General features: G+C 35.5%; 1 protein-coding gene and 1 long non-coding RNA gene across 2 annotated transcripts in view; one reads left to right on the forward strand and one right to left on the reverse strand.

The window, feature by feature from the left end:
- Nucleotides 1-2,131: 2,131 nt before the first annotated feature.
- The window catches only part of LOC107190272 (filamin-A-like), a 43,769-nt gene continuing 27,902 nt past the window's right edge, over nucleotides 2,132-17,998 (forward strand). Inside the window, exons 1-12 of the mRNA XM_015579054.1 lie at nucleotides 2,132-2,256; nucleotides 6,791-7,149; nucleotides 8,296-8,297; nucleotides 12,428-12,458; nucleotides 12,886-13,193; nucleotides 13,499-13,626; nucleotides 14,293-14,425; nucleotides 14,793-15,077; nucleotides 15,349-15,668; nucleotides 15,976-16,402; nucleotides 16,472-16,687; nucleotides 16,848-17,235. Coding sequence (XP_015434540.1) covers nucleotides 6,810-7,149; nucleotides 8,296-8,297; nucleotides 12,428-12,458; nucleotides 12,886-13,193; nucleotides 13,499-13,626; nucleotides 14,293-14,425; nucleotides 14,793-15,077; nucleotides 15,349-15,668; nucleotides 15,976-16,402; nucleotides 16,472-16,687; nucleotides 16,848-17,235 — 2,578 coding nt within the window. The 5' untranslated portion in view covers nucleotides 2,132-2,256; nucleotides 6,791-6,809. The remainder of the gene's footprint in view (nucleotides 2,257-6,790; nucleotides 7,150-8,295; nucleotides 8,298-12,427; nucleotides 12,459-12,885; nucleotides 13,194-13,498; nucleotides 13,627-14,292; nucleotides 14,426-14,792; nucleotides 15,078-15,348; nucleotides 15,669-15,975; nucleotides 16,403-16,471; nucleotides 16,688-16,847; nucleotides 17,236-17,998) is intronic.
- Nucleotides 4,130-5,307, reverse strand: LOC107190274. The gene is made up of 3 exons (XR_001516244.1): nucleotides 5,205-5,307; nucleotides 4,881-5,111; nucleotides 4,130-4,421 (listed from the first exon to the last, which is right to left on the reverse strand). It is a non-coding gene; the product is annotated as an uncharacterized LOC107190274 (long non-coding RNA).

The following is a 17,998-nucleotide window of genomic DNA, read 5'->3' on the forward strand; positions in this document are numbered from 1 at the left end:
TGCGATTTTAACAGTGTTCTGGTCGTTTATTGTTATTGCCACTGACAGGAGATTAATCTACGTTCTTTCAGCTACAAGTTGAGTGCTTGGTCAAGACGAATCAGCCGTTATAGGGTACTAATCTACATTCTTTAAACTTCGAATGTAATGCATGACGAAGAAAAGTGTTGCCTGTTAACAGTTTTCGATCGGATTTACATTGCTAAACGATCATCAGTTTTCCTCGTCTTGGATTACATTTGAAGTTTAAAGAATGCAGATTAGTACTCTTTGGCAGGTGGGAACCAGTAATTACAACAACATTGTTAAAATCTTAATTGTTTGCAACGGTTGACACTCTATCTCGCGATGCGTACCCCGTTTAGTTCACTTTAAATAGCTCTTCCAACGTGCTATGGACAAGTTACGTCTTGATCAATCATTCAGTTTGAAGCTAAAAGAACATAGATTAATCTCCTGTCATTGAAAATAACAATAAACGACCAGAACACCGTTAAAATCGCATTTAAATGCGGAGTACCACTATTTTTTTGACCGGTGGCGCCATCCGTGGCGAATTGCTGAAACTGGTAGCCATATAATTGGCTAGTAGTTTCAGCAATTCGCCACGGATGGCGCCACTGGTCAAAAAAATAGTGGTACTCCGCGATTAAATGCGATTTTAACAGTGTTCTGGACACTTATTGATATTATCAATGACACGGGATTAATCTACGTTCTTCAAGCTATAAACGGAAGGCTTGGTCAAGACGGAAGCTATCAGTGTAACGTTGTAATCGTTGTCCAAAGTGAACTAAACGGGGGACGCATGACGGGATACATTGTAAACTTTTGCAAACAATTGTGATTTTAATAATATTCTTATTTATTACTGGTTCTCAGTTGCTAGAGGATATTCATCTACAGTCTGTAAGCTTTGAAGCAAATGCCTGATCACGCCGAAATCTGTTTGCATAACACTGTAAGAGCTATTCAAAGTGAACTATAGGAGGTGCGCATGACGAGACACAGTGTCAACCGTTGCAGATAATTGTGGTATTAATGATGTTCTTATTATTACTTATTCCCAGTCGCTATAGGATATTAATCTACGTTCTTTGATTTTGGAACCCAAAGCCTGAGAATGAAAACTTATGCTCGTTTAAGGGTGTAAATGCGATTGAAACCTGCTGCAATTAGGGTTGCCGCTCCATAGGGGTCTACATTAATATATGCATAAATAATTTGATTAATTCTGCGTTTATGCAGTATTGGGGTTACGTAATGAGTCGTCAGGAACAATTTGAGACTAACGACGTTTATTTTGCACTCCTAATTACTGAGATATTAGCATTTTTCCATCGCCAGAAATTTTCACTCACCTGTCGGTATGATTTGGCTAGCAGTTTGAGCGATTTGCCACGGGCGGCGCCACCGGTCAAAAAAATAGTGGTATTCAGCGATTAAATGCGATTTTAACAGTGTTCTGGTCGTTTATTGATATTGTCAATGACATGAGATTAATCTACGTTCTTTCAGCTTTAAATTGAATGCTTGGTCAAGACAGAAGCTGTCAGCATAACGTTGGAAGAGCTATCCAAAGTGAGCTAAACGGGGTACGCACAACGAGAGACAGTGTCAACCGTTACAAACAATTTTGATTTTAACAATGCTCTTGTAATTTCTGGATTCCAATCACTAGAGAGTACTAATGTACGTACGTTGGACTTCGAATCTAATGCGTGATGAAGAAAAATGATGTCCGTTCAGTTGGGTAATGCGATCGAAACCTGTTGCAGTTATGGTTGCCGCTCCATAAGGGTCAGCGTTAATATAGGCATAAATAATTTTACTAATTCTGGGGTTCTGCAGGATTGCGTCGATGTACTACGTCTTAATGTTCAAATTGTATTTGACACATTTCTCGTATCATTGAAAATTATGAAGATGTTTAGATGTTTGCACTTAGGTAAGACACCCTGTATAGTTCCTTACTCGTGAAGTGGGAGGTTGAAGACTAGGGGATAGCGAACTATTCTTGGAGTTCGTTCAGTACGTTTTCCCTCTCTTCCAAATTCGGCGGAGATAGACGTCAGTAAACCTTTGTAAACTGCATCGTATAGTCCAAAGACTGGCTTTTTCTTCTAATTTCATGTAATTGTTAATTGTTGTATCAGAGTACATCATTAGTGTGAAAGTGTGTTCGACTTTTCCAACACACGGAAGGGAATTCGTGCTGTGAATACACGTATTTTACGGAAAGTTTTACGTCGACCTGTAAGTAAAGTACTGAAAGATCTATCTGACAATAATAGTTCCATGCTAATATTACCGATAACTATTAAGGAAACAAATCAACGGTTTTTAGTTTTTTACACTTTCAATTTTATTCTATTGTTAATAAACAATAGGGTTTATTCTGTTGGAGACGTCAGTAATTGTGAGCAAAAAATATATTTGTTATTAAAATTACACTTTCCAAAGAATTGACTATTTTTAACCCTTTAACACCCAATGTTGCACCGGTGTAACGTTCATTTTAAAAGTGCGTCAAATTCTGTCACCGGTTAATATTTAACTTTCGTCAGCAAAGAACTGTAGTTTCACTGATGTGAAGTAAATCTCCACGTTTTTAGTTGAGAAATTCAAGTATTCTCTTATAAAAAAGAGAAAAAAAAATTATAAAAAACAAGTCTGTTTAATATCGATATTTTCGACCTAAAACGAGATACAACATATATATCAGTCTCATAATTTTGAAATAACAATAAAGGGTCTAGGCGTTAAAGGGTTAAAGAATTAAAAATAGCTAAATATTTTCTACCATCGGCATATTTTCTGAATTTTCCAATCCTTTACAAAAGTCTGATTTAGTAATATCATACTATACTACTTTGTCCTGAATGTAACAATATGCACTTATATGTCCTTCAACAAATTTTAACGTCGGAGCTTAAATTAGGTACACTAGGACCCCCGTATTCGCGGGGGATTGGTTCCAAGGCCTTTCGCAGATAACGAAATCCGCGGATAGTAGCGAATGCTATTACATACATATGACACTGACGTGTAGACTCGGGTTCCGCAGGAAAATCTAGTTATTTTGGAATATTGGGAAATTTATTAATACATGTATAAAATCAAAACAATTTTTTTCTAAAGTTCAATTTTCGAGTAATGGAAACTGTAGGAATTGTAGAATTTCGCTTTTTCTTGTACCGGATGCCAACTTTGAACGTCAATGTACATACACACATACATACTCATACGTTGTACGCATGCTGGAATGTCCTATGATGATATTTTATTCGTTTTCTATGCAGACTTCTTAGAGATCGATTACATATCTGAATGCAATTTTTTCGGACCGATTTACAAATTTATGTTTTAGTAATAAGTTGACAAACGTTTCTCATCTTGTCGAAACAGAATATGCGTACTCGTACTATTTTGCAACATATTATATACATATATGTACATAATATTATATTATTTTTTTAAATAAGAATATTTATATACGGGGAGTTCGACTACCAGTGGGAAAAAATTTAAGGGGCGATTCCAGAAGGCAAAATAAGAAGAGTGGACGAGGTGTCGTTATTAGGTTCAAGATTATCATTCGGTTCTTGTTCCGTACCTACTCTTCGGATAAAGTTGAAGGCATATGACGAATCTCCTTCTGTTTGAGTTTTTTGATGATTCGGATGAAAAGATTTTTCATTTTACGCTCTGTAAGGCGTGGATAGATCGTCCTCATTATTTTGACGAGCTCCGCCATGTTATCAGTATATTCGGTTGCTATTTCGTATGTGTTAGAATTCCCTAGTGTATATTCAAAAAAGGATTTAGATTGACTGTAGTTTAGTATATAGTTGCCTGGATTTGTGTCGATTTCGTGTTTTGCGTGAGTAAGGAGTTCGTCTGTCGTTTGTGTAGGGCTAAAATGGCTACCAGCCGTGCACGGACGCTCCACGGCCAAATACCTGGCTGTGTACGCTACAGTACATCCTTACCAGTGATAACGCAACTGGCAAAGGAAAGGGTAGTCATTTTTTTACCGGTTCGCTTGTACTTAATTAACAAAAAACATATATGTACATATTTTTTATGTACATATTACAAACTATGTTGAATGTCGTTTACACGCCTTCTCAGACGTGCAACGTAGTCGGAATTTGCCTCGCAATTGCTGGAGACGAAGAAATCCACAGGTAAACATATCTGTCCTGTAGACCAACTTCAAGTGGTCCTTGATGGCCGTTCGAATGCCCACTAAAACAATGGGTAAAATGTCCATCCAATTAGTTGTATCGTGGCATTTGATGGATGCGGATGCTAGACCGTCGTACTGTTATGCGGATCCCGTTGCATCCGGAGATGTCCTCAGGAATGTGCTGATGTACATAGAGCGGGTGCAGCTCATTCGCTTTTCATCGAAGTGCCTGAAGGATGTAAAGGACAGTCACGGTGATAAGAACTGGCTAAAGTCAGTTCTAGAGACTTAATATAAGGGGATGTATCTTAGCGCAGGTCGTTGTTCCACTTGCGCTGTCGACCAATATGTATCAAGTAATAATTAATAAAGTATTAGTTAGTAGTCAAACATTTGTTCAATTCCTTCAACAAGACCTCTGGCCGGAATCCCGAACTAGAAAACAAACAGTGGCTTAACAGTACAAATATGTTTCGTACTCAGCAATCGGCATAATTCATTGAATAGTTGTGTCTCGAATTGGCGTCCTATATCCGTGGTAATAAATCAATAATCTTCCTTTCATTTTCTCCCATGCCTTCTATTCTACCCACGTCTCCATCCACACTATCACCTCCCAGGCACATAAGCTTTTCCAGAAGTCTTTACCAATTAGTCCTGCTATGTTTCAAAATTCTACTTTCCATACCTCTTTCCTTGATCCCTCCTCTTTTTTCTGTTCGTTGTCATCCTCCCCCTTTCCCCTTCTTCTTTCTGCCCTTTAGCTCTTACAACTTCTTCATTTCCACCCCCTATCAACTCTTCTTTATCTACCGAGATCCTCGCACCTTGTCCTACTCTCCTTCTCCCTTCTATCGCTAGATGGCACTGCCCCCTCCTCCGTTCTTCCCGCCTGTCCGCACCTTTTCCGCTCCTAAAACTAACCTGTCTTTTCTGACTACTTTCCTTCCCTTTTCATTCCACCTGCATCTCTTTCACTTCTTCTTATTATATTCCAGCTTTTCTTACTTACTCCTTTACTGTCACTATACTCCTATCTTCTTCTTTCGCCTCCTCTCCTCTCAAATGCTAAATTATCTCTGATTATCTCTCGCACTCTCGCTTTCGACTCTCTGCACCATACACACCGGAAACACAAGCCTAATTCGTATTACTATTAGTACTATTTAAGTCTTCAGTACTCGCATAGTTGATTAATTAAAATTACTTGACTTGTGTTTGGGTTAAACTTTGATAATTTTTTCTCAAGTATAATCTTATTTTATTATTTAGAATATGTTCGCAAGTAAATTGACCATGTTCAGATTTACAAACTAAAACCGAGATTGAAATGATCAGTGAATGAGTTGAATATTTCAATTATAATAAGTCAACAAATAAGAAATACGGTGTATCAAAAGTTTTAGTCTCCTTTTTAACTTCCATTCACAAGGGTATAGCAGGATGAGATGGTTAAAAGTGCCCTTAAATCGATTTGGACCTGTGATATATCATTCGATAGCTTGTTGAGAAAAGACAGTTTGTGCTGATTTTCAACCCTCTTATTTTCCTAGTTTAATGACGTTCAAAAATTCTATAAAATATCTGATAGATATGTCGAATTTCCCGGGCACGTGTTAGAGAATTTATTGCGATTTTTTAGTTCAACATCCTAGTTGTGAAACAATCAAAAACGCTAAGAAATGCGGAACAAGGTTTTTTCTTATTGAAGTTTTAAAGGCACCTTATATTGTATTATATTTATCCTTTTACAGTAGCGGCGTATTCTCATAAGTAGTATCTCCATTTTTTGGAGATTCTTTAGTAGGGTGTGTCGCTCTCATAATATTCCATTTTTGCCAAAAATCGTGCGTTTTTACGTAAATTTGTGTTTTTCAAAACTTGAGGGTGTTACGCGTTGCGTACCATAAACATCTAGAATATACTCAATTATAAACGTTGATCTTGTGTATCACTGAACTTTGTGATGGCTAGGACAGTAAAAAGATGTTATTTGCTTGTAAAATTGTTTTGCAACCTTACTTTCAGCATATCATAATTGACAAGTACTAATTATTGCTATTATTTAATTAAAATTCTGGTAAGAGCTTTGAGATATTTAAAAGTAAATTAATATTTAATCAACCATTCAAATGTGCTTCTTTTCGTCGCTAGAAACGGAACATGCTACTTTTCGTGGCAAATCACTCGAACGTGTTAGTTTTCGTAGCGAAAGTCGAAACGTGCTAGTTTTCGTAGCTGACCATCCAAATGTGATGCTTTTTGCGGCGAACAACGAAACGTGTTATTTTTCATGAGAAAGAAGTCAAATGTGCTGGTTTTTGTAAGAAAAATGAAATGTGCTACTTTTCGTAATGCACAAAAAGAAAAAAAAGAGAGAGAGAGTGAGAGAGAGAGAGAGAGAGAGAGAGAGAGAGAGAGAGAGAGAGAGAGGAAGAGAGAGAATAGAAACAAGTTTGGTATAGACGTTCCCGAAGACCTGAGAAAGAAAGAATGAGATGAAGAATGCAGAGAAGGAGTGACTGCGCAGAGTGTGTGAACGCACACATAGTAAATTTTACCACCACTTTACTCACAAATGCCAATGTTGTTCTATAGGAGTGAGGCGGCCGATAAAATGTGCGAGAACGATAAGTCAGTTGAGTGCGAGAACGCTGAGGAAGAGGACGCAGAGATGTGGGACCAAGATTTACTTGAGGATGCACCGTGGAAATTAATCCAACGAAATACATTTACACGATGGGCGAACGAACGACTTAAAGTTATAAACAGACGCATTGATGATTTAGAATGCGATTTGTCGGATGGCCTTATATTGATACATTTAATCGAAGTGCTGGTGCAGAAGAAACTTCCAAGACATAATCAGAAACCCACCTTCAGGTCACAGAAGCTTGAAAATGTGTCAGTTGCTTTAAAATTTTTAGAAGATCAAGGAATACGGATTGTCAATATCGGTGAGTAACACATTCCTCTTTAGCAATTCTTTTGATTAACGTTAAATCGTGAAGGTTCTTTTTGCCTCTCAAAAAAGAAAGGATGAATGTACAAATTCGAAGGTTGTATGTCTAATGTTGATTTAAACACGGTAACAATTTTGATTGGAAACTTAGACATGTACCTTTGACAAATACTTATTTATTACTATTAGTAATATGAATTTAAACATAAATGTTACCCGAAGTCACACACCACGTTTCAATAATTCATTAAATAATTAATGAATAGCGATTTATTTACAAATAATACAAGTAAGATCACTTTCATGGATTGAAGATTTCAAGGTCATTGATGTATACGCATTTCATAACGTATTAGGTTGTCCGAAAAGTTTGTGCTGTTTCAAGCACGAATATCTTTATTACCATTTTTACCAACGAAAGACTGTATAACTGTTACAATAAAACTACCCAATATAAAAAATTGTTTACTAATGAAGTTAAATAAAAACTAAAATTTGTGACCCGCAATTCTACGTTACAAAACTGCACGAACTTTTCAGACGATTTAATAAATACAAGTGATATAAGGATATATGGAAGGCAATCAGATGCATTGTATCTATTTAGTTTGACTAAAAATGAATTTTAATAAAACACGTCTAAAATAACGTTAGAAAAGAAGAACGAAATGGTAAACTTTAGTATCATCCGTTTCTTTTCTCATAAGTCATGAGTCATAACAGAAAGTTACGGCGTGATCTAATGTTTTTCACACGAAACTGATGACGGTATGTAAATAATAGCGAATATTAGCAAATCCTATAATACTAGCTATTAATAGATAATACTTCTTATAAGAAATATTTCTAAACTGAAAGCTGTCCCTACAATTTGAACAATCGTATGTCCCTTAAAATCAAACGTAACCTTCATGTTGGCGTCCTGACAGCTAACTTCAAGACTACGAGTTTAAATCTCATGAAAGAATGTTATTGTGTTTCGATATTTTCTTAGGGTTTCAAATTCCTTCGCATATCTCTATTATTTACATTCAGAAAATCATTTCAGCATTCAATATGATATCAATTATGTTTTTGTTATTTCTCATTATATCTATACATATTCTATTTCATAATTACATAAACATACTAAAAATGTTAGATGTACTAGAAAATCTAATAGTTCTAATTTATTTGTAAATTTTGACGATTGGAAGAAACTTCGGAAAGATTGCATAATGAAGTGAACAAATTAATTGAAAACTGTATGTCTTCTGTTCGATTTGTACTTGGGACCATACGAATCATTTGGCATATCTAATCGATAGTTAACGTAAACACTTGAAGTTCCTCTCATTCTAGCACAATTAAGAGTGAGTGAGATGCCATTAAACGTGAAGCAAAAAAGTGTTAATATTTCTATAATTTCAAAGTTTAAAAATTTTACGATATTTAGTCTAAAGATGATTGCCTATTAATTCTAAGGGCTAATGTTGTCGTTTTATCTTAACCGCACGTATTCCGGTTATGGCATTTCACACATGTATGTGTGTGTATATCAATTAAATGTTGCGGCAGGAAGTACTGGTCCGCCTTCGATTAATTATGTTTCATGTACCCAAACCACAGACTGCACGTATTTCTACAATATCACACATATGTAGTTTGACAATAATGTAGGCATATTTGAACTTTAACTTCAGTGTATAATTAATAAGTTACCGTTAGACTTTATGGTTTCTACTTTCGGATGCGAGGTTAAAGAAATGATGGCACTTAGCGATACTTAATATAAAAGTGTAATTAACAAAAATAAACTTACGTCTTTGGTACATACATATTAAGGCTCCCACAAACCAACGCGAAATGTTTTTGCGGCAATCGATTCGTAACAGTTTAAAATGCATGACGTCTTATTTTAGAAAAAGAAGAAAGTGGGTACATGATATAAACCTTGAACGAAAAAAATATAGAGAATTCCATACCTTAATGCCAGAACTTCGGAAAGATGAGCAACGCTTTTAGATTTGCTTTAGAATGACCATTAAGTGTTTCGATGAAATTTTGGAATTCACAAAAAATGACTAAAAACCCGATACAAATTATCGTGAAGCTATCTCACCTGAAGAACGACTTGCCATTGCATTACGGTAAAAAAATTTAAGTAATTATAATTACGTATTAGTACTCATAAATATTAAATGCAGAGAGAAACATACAAGAATATACATAACTAGATATTTTAAAATAATATTTACACGTTATGAAAACAATAAATTTTATTGATTATATGACGCAATAAAGTTAGAAATATATGGATAATTTATGTTAGTGCACTACCAGATTTACATACAGAATTCGAATTGGTAGACTTTCTAGAATTACTTGTACTTTCAGATCTATATACAAGATAATTAAAAGTATCAGCATTATCCTGATGTCTAATTGTACTTTCAGGGTTAGATAGACGTGTTGATGTGAGTTCCTTTTGATGCAAAAGTTCGATGACTTCAGCAATTTTCATTTTTGTTATTGCTTGTCTGGTTCCAGAAAGTGTTTTCACAATCTTTGCGTAGCCTAAAAAATATGATCAATTGCATCATATTCACTCTTTCTTCTACTTTTAAAATATGTCATCAATTCTTCTACAGATGATGGTTTCGAATTTCGTTTTCTAAATGTGTTTCGCCGTGTTAAGATTTCAGGTATTAGGGAACTAACTGAATGTTCGGATGGAATATCTCGATTTTCTACATTCGCGACAGGTTCTATATTTGTTTCATTATCAATACCGCTGATATTAGAGGAAGTGTCAGTATAGGTCAAATAATGATTAAAAACGTTCATTTGATCGGCCAATACTCATTTTTGACTTGTATTCGCTGTCTGTTCAATTTTTGTTTTATTACACCTAATATATTTTGCGTCTCGTAAATGTTTCCATTTTCTTTTAATCCTGCCATCTGAAATAAAAATACCTTTTTTGTAGATTTCTTGCCACCGATGATGCTTTCTAAACAGTTGAGCATAGTTTTCAAATTGGATTTTCAACAGTGAGTGCAATCGTGACAGAGGTTTATGAAGCTATAAGCAGAAAATTAGGAAATATACAGGGTGTCCCAAAATAGCTTCGACTTCCGGAAATGAGGGGTTCCTGGGATGATTTGAAACAATATATTTGCCCGAACCTACAATGGAAATTTGGAAACAGTCTGCACAAGGGTTTAAGAATTTATGGCTCTTCCCTAACTGTATTGGTAGTGTGGGTAGCAAACATACAAGCATAAGTGTCCAGATAAAAGTGAATCCAACTACTGGTGCTATTTAAAAAATTTCTTTCAAATCTTTTTCCAACGTTAGAAACCTCGAAAATTCCACGATCGTATATATTTATAATCTGGACCAACACTAGCCATGAGCATTAGTGAAAATTATTTGATGATCAGTTTTTTCTACATTTGGAACCACCAGAACTACCACCATCATGCCTAGGCACCGATTGCTTTTTTGAAGTTTGAATCAAGTTAAGAGATTGAAGGAAACGAGCAGCAAAAAAAACTGTCTCGTAGAGCGAAATTTTTCATGGAAATTTTTTGCATTGGTGTTAAAAGTCTCATATGACGCTATGTATTTTAAACTGTTGTTGCCGCAGCAAATATTTCGCGTTGGTTTGTGGGAGCCTTTAAACTAATGCTTCTACTACGTGAAGAGAACAAAAGAGGAAAACGGAAGTACGTCACTTAGCAAATCAAGCAACCACAAAACACGACACACATCACAAAGTCACACGCATCACACACATACCAATGGTGTCGATTGAATCATTTTCAATATTCCCACTTTGAATCAACGTGTTCAGACGACTTATTTTATCTTTTTCTTCGGCTTCATCGATAACATATCTCATAATTCTGCGAATTTACATTTCGGTATCGGGTCAGTCAATATATCTGCGATTCGGTTCTTAGTACATACATATCCTAATTTTTCCTAATTTTTTATAAAATTAACACATACGGCATACACGTATGTAGGTAATGATATTTTTGTAAGTTTGCTGACATTGTTATGCAGTGTGTTATACACACAGATTGTAAGCGTAAGTCAGAATTTAATATCTCCCAATCGAAGATACGGCTCTCGAGTTTTTTGTGATAGGCGATAGATAGTTCCTATCCTGACACATATGCATGTTGCATACATTGTTTATTTATTGTTTATAGTGCATTGTTATTTATTGTATAAGTAAATTTATCATTTACCATTTGTTGTGAAATAGAATGTAAAAACGATACATTCGCATACATTTGGATAATGTGGACAAAGTTTTGAATGTTCCTATACAAGAGATTACAGCAGAATATTTGACATTTCTATCTTATATGGTATGTGCATACAAACTGGTACTCACAGTAAATACAATCACCCATCGACACGTATTCAGGTGACAGTAGCATCTCTCTTCAACCTGACTGTCCATGACGTTTCTCTCCACTGTATCTCACAGCGATTTTAGACGATGACGTCACTGATGGCTAACCGGTTACGCCATGCGACTACGCGTACATTATAAGGAATCTGAAACAAGGTTTAACATTGAACCACTTTTTTAGTATTAAATTTAATCCTAAAATTAAAAGTAAATTAAATTTAATACTGAAATGAACTTTTTCGGAGTCACGTTTGGGATAAATTAATGGTTTTTTGTAAAACCCAGCAAATATTTACTGCTGAATTTTGGGACACTTTTTAATCGTAATGGAGGCCATATTCTCCTAAAGTTTCAAAGCACTATGTTCAAGTCTCTCTGAGTATTAAACAATTGAAAAAAAGAGCCTATTTTGACAGTTTTAATTCGTTTGCAACTTAATATGTGCACCGATTTTAACGTACTATAACTCACTTTGAAAATACCTACACTTTTTATTGCAACCTTTTTTTTTCTAAAATAATTATATTTTCTTCTACGCGCGAAAATCGTGGTTTTCACATCTTTTCCAATTTGTTTAACAATGTTCCCCAATAATTCACGAGTCTCAAACGTATACATTTATATTTTAATATCTCTATGTGCTACTGTATATTATAGACTAATTATGTAGTAGTGATGGGCCGTGATCCTGCTCAAGCAGTATCGATACTTAGCGGCGACGAATCATGGTATTACAAGCACGCATGATTCATAGGCACCATTCTGGAATTGATGTCAGAATGATACCTACTGACAAGGTTCGAACCTTTTAAGCATACGTATCACAGGGACTTCAGCATCGATATATCATATGATACCAAAGAAAACGCACACCACTGATTGTGAGTGTAAGCGAGATACATTTATGTACATGCAATGTCGGCGTCGGCAGTTTTTCAAATTGGAATTCTGTTTTGCTAGCTGGCCGTCGTTGTCGGGCAACGGCTCTCCCCACAAGCATAATTAAGAAGCCGAAAGCGGTAACGACTCTGTTTTAGACCGACTCCCGTCTAATAAGTCACATTATAAATAAACTACTTTTAAACAAAGATCTTCGTTTCGAAAAATTCAAGTTTTATATGATCCCAATTTTGTCGCGTTTGTAATATTCCAAGAAAATTTTCGTAACAAGGTAACCAAGAATAAGAAAGTTTCATTGGTCCATTACTGTTGTCTCATCGATATGCGAGCTTTTAATCTTTACTTACGTCTCAAAAAAGCCATCGGCTCTTGAAAGGGATGCCTCGGCATCACATTAGATATTTGCTTGACTGGCTCCGATTATTCTTGGATTATTATGGACACTAATCTTGCATTATTCCATTTCGCTACCTATGCTGGATGAAGAGGAGTCCGACAAGCCTGTGGCACCAAATACAAGATTATTGCGTTGGATCCAGTCCAGAATTCCAGATTTACCAATTAATAATTTCACATCTAATTGGAAGGATGGGCGAACTATTGGCGCACTTGTAGATGCTGTTGCACCTGGGCTTTGCCCAGAGTGGAAAGACTGGAAACCCGATAATGCCTTATCAAATACTTCTGTTGCAATGGACTTAGCTGATAATTGGCTAAACATACCACAGGTGAATATATTGTACGCATCGTCAAAAAACCTCGACCAATCAGAACGTGAGTCTGCCGGCCGAGCTCCTGCGATACTCTGAAAACCAATGCCAAGTAAACGATTTTGGTTACTTTCAATCGTGGAATTAATTGAATATTCATTAAAAAAATATAAGCATTAAGCTACGTCCTCATTACGCCTGTTGGCACGTGCCGATAACATGTCTCCATACTATGTTCGGTTTTACCGATCGGTTTTGTCAACCGGTTTTGCTGATCGATTGCAAATACTATGCACTTAATTTAGATTATAATTTTGTTATAGCTTATTAAACCTGAAGAAATGATCAGCCCAAATATAGACGAATTATCTATGATGACTTATTTATCTCAATACCCACATGCAACATTGAAAGAGGGAGCCCCACTGAAGCAGCGAACGACCCCAGGAAGGTAAATAATACAAGTGCAATAAAGCTTCGGGGACGTCAGAAGCCCTGGTATCATTTCAAATGAAAAAAACCCGCAAACCGTTTATACGCCAAATTTTCTTTATTTACACGCGCCAGTGGTCGTTACAAGGCCAAGAAGTGAGTTGGTTTTTCGGTTAAAGAAATTTTTAAGAATATTTACAGAGTTATGGAACATTGAATTTCGACAATTTTTCACTAGTGCACAAGCGATGCAATAATTTTTGCCAGTTGTGTATCATATACATATATACATGTACATGTTAAATATTGTACATATTATAGATTGTGTAATTATTTGGCCAATTAAAATACATCACAAAAATGTTAATATTTGTAATAATTCTAATTCTAATTAGGACGGAAAATTAAATATTTAACGTTAAACAGTTATATTTTTATCTTCTTAGAGTCATATTATAATAAAACACTTCAATGATTCGGCTTAAAATTGGAAATATTACTTTTGGCTAGCTTTTCGAGGAAATTCGCCACTGTGTGTCGTTGCCAGCAGAATACAAAGGCGAGTCGCCGAGGCTCCGCCAGAAATCTCTGAGAAGCAGAAATCGTGTCAATCTGATATAAATACTTGCATGTGTAATTGAAAAACATGACATTACTTAATTGTGATGAAATGTTTTTTTTACAGAATACAAGTTTATGGGCCCGGTATTGAGCCAACAGGTCCAGTAATTGATACACGTACCAATTTTACCGTAGAAACACTTTCACCGGGTAAAGTTGATGTTGTGATAGAAGATCCAAAAGAAAACAAAATACCGGTAAGCATAATTTTTTAAGGTATAAATATCTTAACCAAATGCATATCTAAACCAAAGCTTTTTATATTAGCTTGCTTGATATAATTTCTGGACTAATTTTTCCTAACTCTAATATACACATGTACATTCTGATTATGTAATACTGTAAGATAAATATAATTTAATGTGGAATACTTTATTGTCATAATATATAAGTTTCGTTAATAGGGTAAGGGGCCCAAATTTGCCCCCCACCCCCAAAGGTTTTTTGGTTCCTGTTCGAAAACTTATTTACATTACAGTCTGACATAAGTTGTATAGTCATGCGTATATTACGAAAAAAGAAAATGATAAAAAGGACGTCTATGATGTCCTCTCTTTTCTACAGGTTGATGTTATGTTTGATAAAGATGGAAAATTCAAGTATTCTGTTTCTTATATTCCAAAATCCCATGGACCACATAAAATAAGGGTATTTGTCGATGGAAGAGAGTGTTCAACCAGTCCTTACGTAGTAAATGTTGGAGTACAATCCAGTGATCATACAGAAATTACAGCAAGTGGGCCTGGGTTACTACCAGATGGTACCATAGTTAACAAATCAACATTCTTTGAAATATACACAAAAAATGCTGGTAATAGCGCTCCACAAGTTATAATAAAAGACCCCCAGGTATATTATTGTTCCAGTTGATTCAAATTAAAAGGAAATACAGTAGACTCAAGTTAAAGTGAACGACCTGCATGATAATTATTTTACTATAAATAGAAATTAAATTATACAAAAGTTAGTATGAAATATTACTCTTGCTTTTACAAGCATAAAATATATATAAAAATATACTAGGGACGATGAATTATAGTTATACGTATACCGATATAATTCTACGTAAGTACAATCTAAAATAAGTAAAATACGAATATTTGAAAGAACTGTTTTATAGGGATCACTGACAAACGTACCTGCAAAATTATTTCGATCCTCGTCGGATGTATGGAGGTGCGAATACACTCCCTCATTACCTGGCTTACATTCGATAAATGTAGCTTTCGCCGGGAAACCTATACCTGGAAGTCCTTACTCTGTTAATGTATCTCCAGTGACAGACAGTAAAAAAAAGTGCAAAGCATACGGACGAGGAATTTTACCAAATGGTGTACGCGTTCGTGACAACGCGGAATTCACTGTTATTACGAAGGGCGTAGGTGACGAAGTACCAGGAGTTAACGTTATTGCTCCTGGTGGTGTTAACTGCCCTATACAGTAAGTAATTTTGTACTTTTTGTAATTATTAAGTTATAAAATGCTCCTTTGTTATTTTTAAATCTTATACATTATATTATTGTGGGAACTCAAGTCGGCAGTGATAAGAATATCATACACGATATGTAATATAATGATGAAATATGTTTTATAATAAAAATGTAGCCGCCTCAGCGCGTTGGGGCAACAAAGTATGCGCTTGCCGGGTTGTGTAAAGTTTTACAAACGTGTTATCGGTGTAATTCTCTGGAAAAATTGGTCGCTTTAATGTTTTACCAAATAATGATGTATTGTACAATGTTTCCAGTATTACTAAGATTGATCCAACAACGTATAAATGTAATTATACGCCGACTAAAGAGGGACGACACGTGGTAACGGTAACTTATGGTGGAAGAGACATTTCTAAGGCACCATTCGAAGTCAATGTCGGACCGTATAAAGAGTCAGCTATCAAAGCCTTTGGGCCTGGCCTTCACGGCGGAGTAGTTGATTACCCAGCCAAATTCACCGTAAACACAAATGGTGAAACTGGTGGCCTTGGATTTTCGATCGAGGGCCCATCGAAAGCAAAAATTATGTGTTATGATCATGGGGACGGAACGGCAGACGTATCTTATTTACCAACTGCTCCAGGACAGTATGCGATTCACATACTATGTGAAAACGAAGATATTCCGAATTCACCATACGTTGCGAATATTTTGCCAAAATCTAATTTCGATCCCGATAAGGTTGAAATTTTTATAATTTCTGATGTTATGCAAGTTTACGATAAAACGATAATTAAGTTTAATTTTCAGGTGAAAGTATACGGTCCGGGAGTTCAAGCAGAATCCGTTCCTAATGACAAACCAACAAATTTTACAGTAGACGTAAAGCAAGCTGGTCAAGCGAATTTAGAAGTCATTGTGCAAGATGTGTGTGGGAAAGACGTTCCTGTTCGAGTAGAAGATAATCATGATGGAAAATTAAAATGCCATTATACTCCAACATCTGGAACACAACATATTATTATGGTCAGATAATTATATACATATTTTATTATTTTAATTTTTCAAGCACCTATTACCTGGAACCTTCACAAACTTCACACTTGCAAGGATACTAAAATTTTCACATAGTGATGTTGAAATAAATCACAGTTAGTTGTCATTATTTTTGTTTTCTTATGTTCAGGTAAATTACGGTGGCGTAGCCATGAAGGATTCGCCGTTTAGGATGAAAGTAGATACACCATTGAATCCTGCTTTAGTATCAGCTTATGGGCCTGGTCTTGAGAAAGGAATAAAGTCTAATACTCTGGTGGATTTTGATATTGACTGTCGCAGAGCTGGCCCAGGCGACCTTAATGTCAGCATTGTAAATTCTGAAGAAGAAGATATATTATTTTCCTTGAAGAAGAAAGACGATGGTACATACACAGTTCATTATTTAGCACCACAGCCAGGGAATTACTTTATAAACTTGAAGTATGGAGGTCTAAATGTACCCTACTGCCCTATAAAAGTCAACGTTCAACCGCATGTAGATGTTTCGAAGATTAAAGTCGACGGCCTCGCTCGAAGTAAGTAAAAAATTATTTTCTGTTCTGCTTATATTTTTATGATTACAAAGAATTTCATCAAATATGTAAATTTAAAAAATTTGTCAAAACTTTCTCTAATAATATTTATATTAAAAAAGTTATCCGAAGTGAAAGATATAAGTAATGGTATAGAATAATATAGTAATGGAATAGTTGTAAAATAACTCAATGAGAATTAACGATGGAGTTTAATGCAACAGGGCCTGCCAAATGGGCAACAGTCCAATGAATCATGAATGATATAACAATGCAATAGCTCAGTCGACAGCTATCGTCAGTTTTACAATTAATTAACATGTGACCGGGTTACGACATCTCCGTTAGATCTTATAGGTTGTTTTCTGAAGGAACCTCAAGGAGAGTTTCCAAGTGCAACGCAATTACATATTCCCAGCAGGCGAAGTCTGTGTGCAGCACGTTATCAATATTCTTAGGTCTAGATTATTACGAGATCGAGAATGACACTACTAGGATAGAAAATGGGTAGCTTATAACTACTGTACTCAAAATTTGGCTTTCGCTAACATTTGCTAGGTCTCCACTCTGTCATCCACGCTCTTTCTCTCCCCCTCCCCCTCCCCTTCCCAAAGTCTCTTAATATCAGGGTAAATATTTTGTAATAATAATGGCACCGCATAATTTTAGTTGAGGAATTTACCTTCTGTAACTTATGTACCGTTTTGCTGAATGTAGGAACATTTGAAATGGTATAATGCACTTATCTAAGTGACAAAAATTCAAA

Source organism: Dufourea novaeangliae, unplaced genomic scaffold (assembly GCF_001272555.1).
Source record: "Dufourea novaeangliae isolate 0120121106 unplaced genomic scaffold, ASM127255v1 scaffold168, whole genome shotgun sequence".
NCBI classification, from domain to species: domain Eukaryota; kingdom Metazoa; phylum Arthropoda; class Insecta; order Hymenoptera; family Halictidae; genus Dufourea; species Dufourea novaeangliae.